General features: G+C 26.1%; 1 protein-coding gene across 2 annotated transcripts; it reads right to left on the reverse strand.

The window, feature by feature from the left end:
• Positions 1-322: 322 nt before the first annotated feature.
• On the reverse strand, positions 323-13,825 carry LOC126910302 (uncharacterized). 2 transcript variants are annotated; one of them, XM_050692751.1, is made up of 8 exons: positions 13,619-13,825; positions 7,365-7,622; positions 3,880-4,140; positions 1,845-1,911; positions 1,621-1,782; positions 1,137-1,181; positions 682-790; positions 323-610 (listed from the first exon to the last, which is right to left on the reverse strand). In XM_050692751.1, the coding sequence occupies exons 1-8, from the start codon at positions 13,821-13,823 to the stop codon at positions 488-490; spliced, it is 1,230 nt and encodes a 409-aa protein (XP_050548708.1). In that variant the 5' UTR covers positions 13,824-13,825; the 3' UTR covers positions 323-487. The 2 variants fall into 2 exon arrangements, with proteins under 2 accessions (XP_050548708.1, XP_050548709.1); XM_050692752.1 differs by lacking the exon at positions 1,137-1,181 and having other exon boundaries at positions 13,619-13,823.
• Positions 13,826-14,460: the final 635 nt, after the last annotated feature.

Below are 14,460 nucleotides of genomic sequence, written 5' to 3' on the forward strand. Positions count from 1 at the left end.
CCTCTTTTATAAGTGCAATAATAAAATAATGAATCTATATCAAGAAAAATACTGTAACCAACAAATTAGTCTATTTACTGTTTTTTTTTTTTATAAAAAAAATGATCGTTTTTATTATAAACAGGCCGTAGTATGTAATTATATATAATAATACTAAAAGTTCTTATAAATAATAATGAGTTAATGAGGAAAAGCATAGAATATTAATGTTTTTCGAATGTCATAACACTCTTAGCAATATACTCAGTCAATATGCATATTTTTTATGCATTCAAGTTAACATTCTTGTGGTCCCTATTCGATTATTTAACACGCCGCCAAATATATATTATTTCTGGTACATTTTATTTTATACATTTTATAAATATTGGTAAAAATAACAAAACTAAAAAACAAAACTTATTTTTCTAAAGGGAATAATACATTAACCCTCGATACAAATGAAATCTGATTCGTTAAACTTGCTAACTATATTCTCAAACCACAATTAAGGGACCGGAACTGTTGTTACAGCACCGTTTTCTCGTACGTCTTCCTTGCTGTTATTTGTAGACGAGACAGGTGTGTTGTCATCGTGAAACAGTGGATTTTTAACTTCCATTTCCCCCGCCTGTGTAAAAAAAATTCAATGTTTATTTTGAAAGAAAAATTGTTTTTAACTAAAATTATGATGCTTATTACAGGTGCTAATCCAGGACACTCATAAACCGTATAGTCGCCTTCCTCGTTATCATCATCACTATCAGGGTCTGTGATAGAACCACTCCGGGCGTCTTTTACAGCATTGTTTCTAAAAATAAAAATTATTATTTATAAGTATTCATAACATTTTACTTAAAATCATTACACAAAATTAAACAATATTGTTTAAATGAATAAGAATGTTTGTTTTTTTTACTGACAAAGTAAGTTAAAAGTAATTTTATAATATAATTAAATAGTTTTATTTTTAACAATGCTTTTTTCATTGTATAATTTAAGTTAAAGATTATATTCTAGAAAACGATATTTTTTTATTTTTTATTTACCTAATAAGTTAAAAGTATTAAGGTACTAGTCACAAGCTTTCAAATATAAAACTATATTTTTATAAAGTTTTTATCTTAAAATGCAAAATTATTTAAATTGTGACATACCCATAAGTGCATAGCATACACCATGTCTCCACAAAGTGAAAATTTCTATTTCAAATTTCAAAATAATAAAAAAATTTATAAGTTAATTTATTTAAAATGAATATGTTTAAACAAAATAAAAGTTTTTAATAAGTTATCATTCATAATGATTTGTTAAATTCTAAAGGATAAATATTAGACACGAGCATCATTACTAAAATAAATTTATAATACCATGTAGGAATAAATAGATAAATGAAAAGAAAAAAAACTTTAATGATTAATTCGAAAAACATCATATTTATACTGAAAGATAAGTTAACTTAATATAAGTCAATACAATTAAATACAATTTAAGCTGTCTGAGTTAACCAAAAAAAATACCTGATTTTTTGAATTTAATATAAAAAAAATTCAATCTAAGAATTATTCTATTTATGTCAATTTTAAACATTTGTCACCTAATACAGTTAAGAATTACAAATAGGGCAATTTGTGTACTTACGATTCCATTGCTATAATCTGTTGTTTTTGGTGTTGATAATGATACATTTGGGCAGACTGTGCTAACCGACGATCGCCCGTAGGAGAAAAGTCTTTATTGGGCCCTGTAATACCGTACGCTGGATAATCTATATCCGCAGCCAATTTTTTATTTTTTTGCATCCTATCCAACAAAATTGTATACAAATAATACAATAAAAAACTATTATATTTTAAATAAATTACTTGTAGCAGGCAATTAATGACATGACCATAACTACCAAAACAGCTAAACCAACTCCAGCAGCTTTTGCTAAATATACAAAAAACATAAATTTCAGATAAAATATATATTATTTCTAATATAGATTTTTTTTTATTAAGAAAAGTAATTTAATGATAATATTTTGCTCTTTGTGAGAATAACTATAGGATTAATCTATAGAGGATTTAAGAGTTCACTTAAATAACTGCACCGTTAACACTTTTTACCGTGTTAGTTGAAAAGCGTTTAAATAACAAGTTATATTTTCTAATAATTTATTCAATTAACATCCATGTACCGTAAAATTAATATTTATTATTTTATTTTATTTTTTGTTCAATATTAGCTATCATAATTGCACAAAAATTCATTAGTATATTAAAAACTAAATAGTTCAGTAAATAATTCTTGTAACTATTGTTTCTAAAAAATTAATTAATCACAAATTGTTTAACATGACATGATAGCACTCCCGCTTTTAACTTAATAAAAAATGCATCAATTCTTTTGATAATATATAATACATTAATCTAGATAAAATAATTTAAATTTCATTTGTAATGGCCTAGTTATTATAAATATTTAAATATGTTGCAAACTAAATATAATGATAAAAAAATTCTATATAATGAAAAATGATTCCATTAGTTTTTAAAAGGATGCCTGTGGATATAAAAGGATTTACTCTCTACGTGGTTTCCATTATCGTGTAAAATGTTTTAACTTTCTATTACTATTTTACAGTAAAAGCTTTTAATGTGTTAATCTAATAAGAGAAAATTCTATTATTCCTAAAGCATTATGTCATAGAATAATATAAATATGGTTTATTATGTAGATTAATCTTAAAATTAATTTATTGATTCTTTCTAATAAAAGCTTCAATATCCAATAAATGAAAATCTAACTACCATTTCCTCAGAGCTTACATAACAGATTGTACTCTAAATATTATGATTAAGTACCTAATGTTTTGAACCCAGCATATTTTTCATTATTAACAATCTTAAATAGTGTAAAAATTATATCATAAAAGTCAATTTACTATTTTATTTTATACAGATTATTTTTGATTTTTTTAGGACATTAAACAAAATAAATAAATTATTAGAAATAAAACAATTTTTTCACTACTTGTTAAATATTAAATAAATTAGAGAAAAAATAACTTTATTAAGTAATAGGTGTGTCTATATGGGCAAAACCTAAGTTCTTTAGACCATTCCTTTTAATAAAAGCTTAGAGGTCAATAAGAACTGATTTTTTTTTTTCGTATATTTTTATCGAACATAATACTTTATTATCAACGATTAATAATGAAAAAAATTAGTAACACCGAGATTTACAAAACATGCTGGCATCATTATTTAATTTATTTTTTAAATTTCAGTTCAGAGTACAATCTAATTCAAATACGTTAAACCGATTCATGTAGAATAAATAAATTATGAAGAAAAAAAAAATTACGGTCTTGAAATATATTTTAGTTATGAAGTATTGATTTACTCTGCAAAATATTTATATTTTTTTGTGGATTTTGAATAAGAATGTATTTTTGTTTTATTTTAGAACTTTAGATGTGTTATTCAGATTTTCTTATTAAAACGAATGTATAATTTTTTATATAGACTGGACCGCTGTGGACCTTCGACCGAAAAGCGGTCCGCCATCTGGCCGGGTATTGAGAAGATGCCGCGATAACGATTATTAACAATGATCAATAATAATATTAGAAAAATAATATTTATGTACTATTTGTATTGAAGGGGTACATTCATAAAACACTTTAAATCCTAAAATAAAAATAGAAACTGTTTTTCGCAAAAACGCCACTGCATCCCCTTAGTTATATTATTATAATTTAAGTACCGTGTTTAGTTTTAACTTAGATTACTTAAGACTATACTTGCCTATCTACAGTCATTTTTCAAATATTAATAAATCTTTCATAGTTTAAAAAATATGTTAAACATATTTTTAGACATGCTTTTCACTTATAAACGTGCATACACATACCAAAGAAATAATAATCGTTTTGACTAAATTTTGAATAAATAGATGTAATAAATGGCGTATAAGATAAAGCTGAATGTGTGATATCCAACGTTGTTTGAACACTACTTGTATTTTCTGTTGTATATTTTGACTTGTATTCTTCAGTTTCAGCTATAAAATCATGAACTTCTTTGCTTTTTGATGTGTGGACTGAATGAATTTTACCAGCGTTTTCATAGTACTTATCATTTGGCGAAAGTACAGCCAAACGATTGTAATATTCTGCATAAAACAAATTGAAATTAAATAAAGAAAATAATTATCGGTCATTAAAACTAATTCTTATATTATTTTATAAAATGGCACATGCTAGGAATGGCGTCCAAGTCCTTTTTTCTGGTTAATTTCCTAAAAAAATATTTGAACACAGTTTTCAGGGGCGGTAAACAATTAAATACTGCTTGTTATATATATATATATATTCTATTTGAGTTAAACTTAATTCAAAAAAATAAAATATCAAAACTATTAAAGAATATTATTTTGTTATTGTTCCAAAAATTTTAAAACTAATGAGGTTCATCAAATTAAACTATGATTTTTTTTAAACTTTTTTTATTTTTCAAAGAATTAAGAAAAAATACCTATTTAATAAATATTTATTCGTTTTAAACTTATTTATTTTTAGTGACTTTTAAATGTAACCTGATGGTGGCCTGGTGTCAAAACTAGAAATAACCATTTTCAATGTTAAAATACTACAGGCATTTGTAAATTTTACTTAAAATTATAATGTAGCAATATCCATTTTATTTTTATTTTTATTACTTCTGATGGTAAATCACAATATGTTAATATCACAAACGTTAATTTCGATCATTAAATTTTCTAATATAAATCTTATTATTTTATCAGTTTTCTATGGCTTACGTATAATTAGACTTCATTGTAGATATTATCACTAAGAAGATATTATTCCTATACTTATATTTATAAAATAAATAAATAGTAATAATTATATAGAAATATTATTTTTTACTTGTTAAAATAAAATATGTATAACCAATCAATTTTTTAAATAATTTATTTTATTAAATTATATGATAAAAATAAAATTCAACTAGCACGATTAAAATTCAGTTGTATAATCTTATGATCCGTCCTCCATCCATCAAAATTTCCTCATCTGATTATCTCCCTTCTCTTCGCTATTATTATTAATATTGTATGACAAGATAAGAAGTCTTCTTCGTAATCTTTTGTTTCAACTTGACATAAATAAATTTCACCAATCATAGCTAAGAATCCTTGGTTTTACAATCTTCAACTATCTTCAATTATCTTTATATAATCTACTTTTCCCGTCTCAAACGTGATCATAATCGTTTATCTTTTCATAACTACAATATGTCTCTCAATCACTCTCCTTTCTAACCTAAACATAATGATGAATTTATCATTATCTTGCAAATAACTTAAAGTATTTGCAACTTTTCTCGTTTACTACTACATTTCTTAGATTTAGAATATAATAGATCTATTTTATTCAATTATTTACCATTCCTTAATATAAACCCTATTAATTATTTTAGTGTCCACAATACAAATTCTAGTGATATAATAATGAAACTAATTACTCTCATCCATTCTATTGGTTTTCTTATTGAATAATCGGATTATCATAAATTCATTTTTGTTTAAGTAAACATAATTGTTTGTTATTAATTGAATATATAAATTATAATAGTTAAAATATTAAGTCGCATTGCCTTGGTGACTTTTAACTATAGCTACTCGCTTTACATTAAAATAAAAATTTTGTTAAGAAAATTATTTTTGACATTTTTTAATGTCAAATACTTCTTGATTTATCCGTTAATAATTGCTTTTTCAATTCATCCATTATACCTTATAAGGGTTCAACTTTAGTTTTTGCAGTGGTGACATTTATTTTTAACTAGCCTATAAAATTGTAAATGATCTAATTTAGAATATCACTGATCGATTATAACTTTTGACAAATTATTCGGATGTTATTACCATTTAAAAATATACAGTGTGATACCTTACTACGCCTCGTGGAATATCTTCAAAAATATTAGAGCTAATCATTTTTTTAATTTTTTAACAATAATGGTTTTTTGTTGAATTTGTTTACGCGAAAAATTAATTTTCTGCTACATAGCTTATACCCTTAAACTTATATCAACTTTAGATTTTCAAATGGCAACCCCAATTGTTTTCATATCATCTGGTTTATTCAAATGCAAAAAAATATGTTTGATATTATAAGATTTTCAACGAATTAAACATGTTCAAAGTTTCGGAACGATCAGAAAAATTGTGGACCTATTTCTTTAAGACGGCAACATTATCATTGTATATATCAATAATCGCTATCGATTCATAGAAATATGAAAAACTGTACATCCTATTAAATTTTAAACCTTATCTATATACGACAAACTTAAGATTTCGTTTTTTAAATAATTGCACTTTTTTCATGATCGTCCCTAAATTTAATCAACTAAATCTCATTGAAAATCAAATATTATAAAAACCGAACATTTTTTTTTCAATTGAATAAATCTGATGATATAAAAAAATTGGGATTTCCTTTGAAAATCTAAAATTGAAATGAGCTTAGAGTATAAAGGATGGTAGCAGAAAATTATTTTTTCATGTAAAGCAGCTCAACAAAAAACCATTATTGTTAAAAAAATAGAATAGTGATTAGCTCTAATATTTTTAAAGATATCTCTTGAAGCGTAATTGAATAATCATCCTGCAGACCGGAGGTAAGGCGCGAGTATGACAATATTTATCACTAGACATTTGTCGGACGCATCTCATCTCTTGCCTAGGTATCAGAATATTTCAAAGTACTGTTCGAAAAGTGGTTATTGACCAGTCATATTCTAAAATAGATCATTTAAAATTTTTTAAACTAGTTAAAAATAATTGTCACCATTGCAAAAATTAAAGTTGAACCCTTTTTAAGGTATTATGGATGAATTGAAAAAGCAATTATTAACGGATAAATCAAGAAGTATTTGACACTAAAAATATCAAAAATAGTCTTAACATAATTATTATTTTAAGAGAAATCTAGCCACTCGATTATATATTTCATATTGTATATGATTACAATAGTTTCCTTTTTCAATAGTCTTCTCTGTCTGTTGTAGTTAGTATTAGTTCAATTGGATATTACATTTTATTTTGTGGTAACGCAAGTTTTAGTTTTAAGTTAAGTTCCAGGACATAACTGATTAGCTATAATAATACTTACGTATTGAATGTTTTTAAATAAAATAAATTAACGTTTGATGAGAATATATCATTGATATTTTTTTAATTAATTTATATTTAACCTAACCACACCACTATAATTTATAATAGCAGTTCATTCATCATAAAACAGTTGACATAAGTGCCATAACTTTTTGTGAATTATGATACGGGCATTTGACCAATATAAATATAAGTAAAATATATTTGAATACCTGGTTTATAATAACGCGGGTTATAGGGCATAACGGCAAACGGCACTTCTTTGTCGCCTGTATTCACTTCAGGCTCGACCAAAGCGCCCGAGTCATACGTGAACTCCGGTTCTTTATCGGTCACTCTTATTCTGGGGATATTTCGATTTTCATCAACTTGCGGATAATTATGTCGATTTTGGTCTTCCAGTATTCTATTACGTTGGTCTTCAATTATGTCGGCCAATTGGCTGATTATATATTCTTTTGATTTTTCCTCTGTGAAATAAAATCAGATTTTTCTTAAAAATGTTTTTTATTATCCATAACCAAGGACTGCATTTTAATTATATCACAACCGACCGGATACTCTAGAATAGATAGAGCCCCACTTTACCGTCTCATTTGTATAAATCGTCTAGCTACATATTATACACCTAGTCTAGTGACCAACATATGTTGGACATACGCGGATGACCCTGTTATCTCAGTTGATAAAAACTTATTAAATTTAACTATATACATTTTTTTGAGGACTGACGATGTTTTAACGTTTTTGCAATGATTATTCGGCGATATTGGTTTGGTTTGTACAACATTATGTATTCAGCTGTTATTCTGTAGATAAACCTCAATAGACAAGTATATCTGCGTGTATGTGCGATTTAATGACGATTTAATGACGATTTATAATTCGCATGTCTTTAAAACCCGATACCATGTAAATTAATGCGTTTTACACCATTACCCAACTCGAACTTTTTATGCTTACACGCGAAAAACGAGCTGTAAGCACATTTTGCAAACGCTAAACGCGATTACCTAGCTGAACAAAGACAATAACAAAAATAATAATTTATTAAGAAATTTGTTTACATATTTATTCTGATAATACTACACTCGAGGTATCTTAGCATGGTCTACATATTGATTATCACATAAATTATAAAATAATTGTTCGATTTTTATATGTTACCTTTTATAGATTTTCAATTTAATAAACATTGAGTCCCTAGCTATGGTTACATTTATAAAGATAGTTGTGTTTAAAATTTAAAATATTATTTAGGACAAACGTTGATAAACTATAAAGTAAGCTTTTACGTTTAAATATTTTTGTCAATACTTAGTAAATCTGGATGACAATAAAACTGTATTCGTTTTCGTATTAATCATAACATGACATTATTCAAATTTAACGTATTATTTTCTAAATAAATACTTTAACATTACTAGGTACCTTGCGTAATGATGAATACGGAAAGAAACGCTAAATAAACAAATTAACAAGATATTAAGTATTGTATAACTTAAAAACATTGTTTTGATTTTTTTTTTTTTAATTTTGCTTTATATTCCAATATTAGTTAAAATTAAAGCTTTTTTAAAGATGATCAATAAAAATTTTACGAAGGATATTTATATTTCCCTAAATTTAATAAGGATTTGTTACTATTTCAAAATAAACGCACCTGTCGTTTTTAATTTACATTAACATAAAAAGACGGATGCTCAACTATTGTTTTATGTGTGTCTGACTACAAATACCACTACGATTCCCCTAGCAAAATTACATTACCCTCATACACCTACCGTTAATTAAACGTTTATTAATTTCAAGTGTGATATTAATTTTTGACGAACTGCATAATTCCATTGGATAATTATCTAATATTTGTACGAGTACAACTGGCAATTAGTTAATAATTTAACAATGACGTATAATTATAAATAGTAACGCAGTACCGAATATGAAAAAAAATTATCGATGTAAATTGTCCGTCATTGGGCACTAAAAACACTAGTGTTTTTTTATTTTTGAACTATCAATTATGTGTTTGGTAAATTTTACTCCCCAGTGTTTTTATAGCATATTATTTGCACCCGAAAAATGAACTAAACTTTGTTTTTCAACTGATAAGTATATTGTCTTTATTTTTACAATGCGAATGACGTGTTTTAGTATTGTGTACATGAATGTATTCGCTTTTACTACGCGCTCATTATTATATTATTAAAGTGTTCCCTACTGCCACAATTTATTATTTACCAAAACATCTTTTGAATGATAAACAATTTTTAAACTACCTAATGTTAGATTTTTATTAATTTTAATACTCGGGTTAATGAATTTTTTAAAAATTCTAAACGATTAGAATATTTATTAATTAGAGTTTGTTTACGATAGATTTTTTTTTTATTAATTTAACAAAGACAAATAAATCAAACAATTGTTGCAATTTTAACGATAAATCACACAAAATTGAAGGTTGGTATTAGTCATTGAATTTGAACAAGAATAAATTGAACTATGTATAAATTTAAGTTTATTTATTTTTCGCACAATTCCCAAGTTAAATAATGATTAAGTGGTAGAATAAAAAGGTAATCTAATGAAAGCTACCACGGAGAGAAAAAATAAATATTATTTGAAAGTCTAAAAAGTTCAATAGTTGTTTGTTCATTTATGAAATATTTCTTCAAGAATTTCTATCTCTGCGTATTTCACCGATGAATTTCAAGGTCGGTTATATTGATTTTCCATATTACTACAGACTCTCAGTAATTCTCAAAGCAACCCTTAAATGTTCAAAATTAGGATAATAATTTTTCATATAAAACACGCTTTATTGTGTTGAACTTACAATTGTATGATATTATTATTTAGAAATGCTTAAGTGAATTAATAATCTTTTAAATCTGTAAATGAGAATTAGTAGATAATAGTACATGTCCTAATAAATATGGATACAATGAAGTAGTATATATGTAAAAGTAAAAACTATTATGACCTGTTGTTGTGGTCAGTTTCTTAAAAATATTAGCAACGAGAATTTTATTTAAATTGCAGCTTAATAGAACAATACAAAGTTATATTTCCTTACTCGATAAATAATATACCAGGCAATTTATACTGTTATTTTCTAGATGATAATTTACTGTTTTTATTTAAGATAGTGTTTTTAAAAAATATTTAATTAATTTTTTACAGTTGAATTCAATAAACTTTAAATACTATTCAATAAAACACATATAAAGGAAATTAAAAATTTTTGCTATTGAATTGATGTAATGAATGGCATATTTAAAACAACATTAGCAATTATATGTACTTAATATATTAATTATTGGTATTAGCCTTACAGAATCGAACATGCATTATTGATATAAATATTAGGTTATTTTATTAAAAAAAAAAAAGAAAAAAGAAAATCTCACATAATTCATAAGACTTTAAATTTGATATTTGCAGAGTTGGTAAAAATTTCATTATTATGTGAGACAACCTTTGTTTGTCGTTTTCTCATGTTTGACAAGAACTTAAACCAAAAAAAATAAAAACAATGCACTAAATGACCTCAAATGAATAATTTTTGGTGTTGATGTTGGGGAAAATATAAATTAGAAAAATAATACAGATCTGTGTTGTTTTAATGAGTCAATATTTATCTTTTCTAGATTATGTAAAATAATATAGTCAGTTAAATCTTGTACTTGTACTTCATGTTCAATATGAAATTATTTACTTCAAATTATACCAATACAAAACATTTTTATTGTGATTCATCATTAAATTGTTATTTAAAGAAAAATGGTTCTCCCCTTTAAGATTGTATCAACTTGAGTTTTTTAAATGGAAACATATATGTTTAACTAGCCAATAAATAAGAAATGATCTCACTAAGAAAATGGCTGGTGAATAACAACTTTTAAACCAATACTTCGGAAATTATAGTTAAAGCTAACACTCTGAAATACAGGATGAAGACGATACTTTCATCTCTGAATATTTCTGAACTGTCTTCCTTCCCTACCACGATGTAAAAATACTTATATCTTTAAAAATAATGTTTCAAAAGTTGTAATCGATCATTCATTTTCTTATTTTTAAGTCATTTAACATCTATGTTACCACTTAAAAAACGAAAATTGATACATTTTAAGAGGAAAAGAGAGGAGAAGAGTTTTTTTTTCTTGTTTATTGAAATTTTTAGTATACTAAAAACTTCTGTAAAGAATAAATTATATATTTTCCTATATTTTTGATGATATTGAATGAGCTATAGTTAGTAGCTCATTTTATCTCAATTAATTTATTATATTATGTCTTTTTTTATAACAAAACAATACAAACTACATTAATCGAATGAGTAGAATAACAACATATTTTTCAAGTTTTAATTTATATTCTTGTAGACATGTTTTTCTGTGTTAAATCATAAATTGAACTTGAAATTTATTGATTATTTCTAATAAATGAAAAAATTGCTTTTTTTGTGAATAATCGTTCAAAATATATGCTCCGAAAACAATAAACATGACTCATGATACTCAACGTAATTGTTTCGCAGTTTTAAATTAAAATTAAATTCACTTCTCTTTAGAGACAATTAAGTTTAACAAAATTATACCTTCATATGAAAAATATTGTGAGTAGAAATGCCAGTTTTAAGATTTCAGTTTAAAAAGATTTACTTCCTTTCTAATACCCTTTTACCTACTGACTAAAAAAAAATGATTGAAAAACAAAATTTAAAAGTTTTTAAAAGACGTTTCACACCTACTACCATTAAGTTGCTCATTGTGTAGATGTGTTTTTGCAACAAAGATAACCTTCACAAAATAGCAAAGTAAATGATGTTATAAAAAAAACCAAATAAGTAGTTACTAAAATGTATATTTCCCAGCAATAAGTCTTTAAATACAAATATAAATTTACATAGTACATGTTCTTGAATAAGGTAGTCGGTCCACCTAGTTCAGTCGATAACGCGTTGTGCCTCGGTGCTAAGTAAATTTCCCCGTCCTCAAGACACAAGAAATAGCTCTTATTGAGGTTTTTAAGTAAACAAATAAATAAACAAAGATTAAATAAATTTAAAATCATACATAAATAAAAATATATTTAGAGTCATTCATGGTTTTAATAATTCGATTATTTTGCTATTAACCTTGTATCGTAACATGAGATATTTTTAATTGAATGTCAAGTTAAGGCGAAAGTTGTAGAAACAAAATAACTTTGTCACAATTGGCTTGATGAAAATTTTAAGGACACATAAACAAATCTTAAAGATTTAGTCAATTCGATATTTTAAAAAATTAAAATGCCACAAATTATGATTTAATTTTTAAAACATTATTCTAAAAGCTTTAATTAAATTAAATTGTGTTAGCTAATTTGTACTTTTTATAAGTTATGAAACTTAGTACGTTAATTAATAAGAATGTTCTATTGAAATTTAACTATATAAAAAAATATTTTTCTATATTAAAACGAAATAATAATAGCTAGAACGGAGAGACTAGGTATCCTCTTTCGAAAAAGTTGACAATTTCAGTGACTATATTGAAATTAACATAATGTCAGCTGTAAAGTTCATATTAATATTTCTATTATACTGATAAATAATTCACGAGTCTTGTGTTATCTTAGTTCTTCCATTGTAATTCAATTTTTAATTTTTTTTTACTTTTAAGCCGTAACCATATTAAATCTAATTGTTCATTTGTCGATTTTTATTACTAATAGCAGTTTGTTGTTAAATTAGACTTGAACAATTTTATTTTATTCAATCGGTGACTTTATAATATACCAAAATAAATTTTCAAGTAAATTATTCGAAATCCAAGCAATATAAATAGTAAAATTTATGTAAAACAATTATATCTATAGATTATAACTAATTTCAGGATATAAATAAACAAAAACTTCCAAAATCGTTAACTATTAACCCTGCGGAGGCTATTAAGTTAGAACATTTTTATCCCTTTCTAAATCAGCTACTTAAATATTCGTATTTCTCAACGATACTTTTTAGCGGGAGTTTTTTCGTTCATAAAACCGTATGGCCGTACACCGACAGCTTTAAAACTTTTCTTGATAGATGTCTCAGAAATAATGATATCATTATAAAACTGAACAAACCGAAACAAAAGTGATTGCCGTGAAAATTGCATTTTCTTAATAATTTACGGCGACTTAAATAATTGAATATTAATTCAATTAAATCATATATTAAAGTTACCATATTGAATAAAATGTGCTTTACGTCGATTACAGTGATAATAAAATTTCTTAAACATATGTCAACGTCATTCGAAGTGCAATAGATATATTTTTTAATAATTTCCAAAAGAAAGTACGAATAACGTTAGAAATTCATCCCCAAATTTCAAACAGGTGGCCCCGTCCATTCGCGGGGACACGCGTAACACAACAAGTGGTGAACCGGCTACGCTAGACCATATTGACCATATGTGTATGCACTTACCGTCCAACGGAATGGCCGCATTCGTTGTCTGGCATTGGAGAAAAGTGAACATCAGACAAACGGTAAACAACGCGGCATCCTTAGCGTAGCGTCGCGTCGGCGACCGACGCGACTTGTACAACAACAATAATAACAACGACATGGCACGACAACAACTAACCGTCGGTAAACGGCGCGCATCTGTCACTGCGTGATATAGGTACATTGTTACACGGCACTTGGGTGCGCGGCTGTGTGTATGTGGCACCGAGGCGTTGGCGGGTGCTATGACGTGCGACAGGCTCGCGCAAACGCAGCTCAGTTTAATACAGCGGAATCGATAAAAAGTTGAGGGCAATTCTCTTTTGCCGGACCATCGCTACTCGTGTGCTTCGGGATGCCTCTTCTCGGAATCATATCATCGATTGTTTGTCCAGTAATCCGTCCCGTGTCAATGACCAACCAGTTACATGATGGCCAGTGCTAAAAAATCAATTTAGTTCAATGGCAATTTTCTTTTAAAAAAATTCAATGATTTCAAGCAGCTTCAACCTATGGTATTTCCAATAATGCTTTTGACCTTTTACCCTAGTTCAGGGTCAACCACTGTTTCGTTCATTTTAATTCATTGAAAAAAATAACTAGACATTTATCAAAACATTTCTATGTAAAAAGTCTCGTCGATATTATTATAAAAGAAAATTTATTTTCACTATATTTCCTTCATAATTTTTTTTTTTACATATAATAAATGACGAATTTAAAAGTAAAATGTTAATCAGCAAACAGATACGAGGAATCCCGATCTTAAACTCATAAATCTAAAACTTTATTCATTGGCAACATTAGGAAGGCCTGATGGC

This window comes from Daktulosphaira vitifoliae, unplaced genomic scaffold (assembly GCF_025091365.1).
Source record: "Daktulosphaira vitifoliae isolate Bord-2020 unplaced genomic scaffold, ASM2509136v1 Scaffold_1, whole genome shotgun sequence".
In the NCBI taxonomy this organism is placed as follows: Eukaryota; Metazoa; Arthropoda; class Insecta; order Hemiptera; family Phylloxeridae; genus Daktulosphaira; species Daktulosphaira vitifoliae.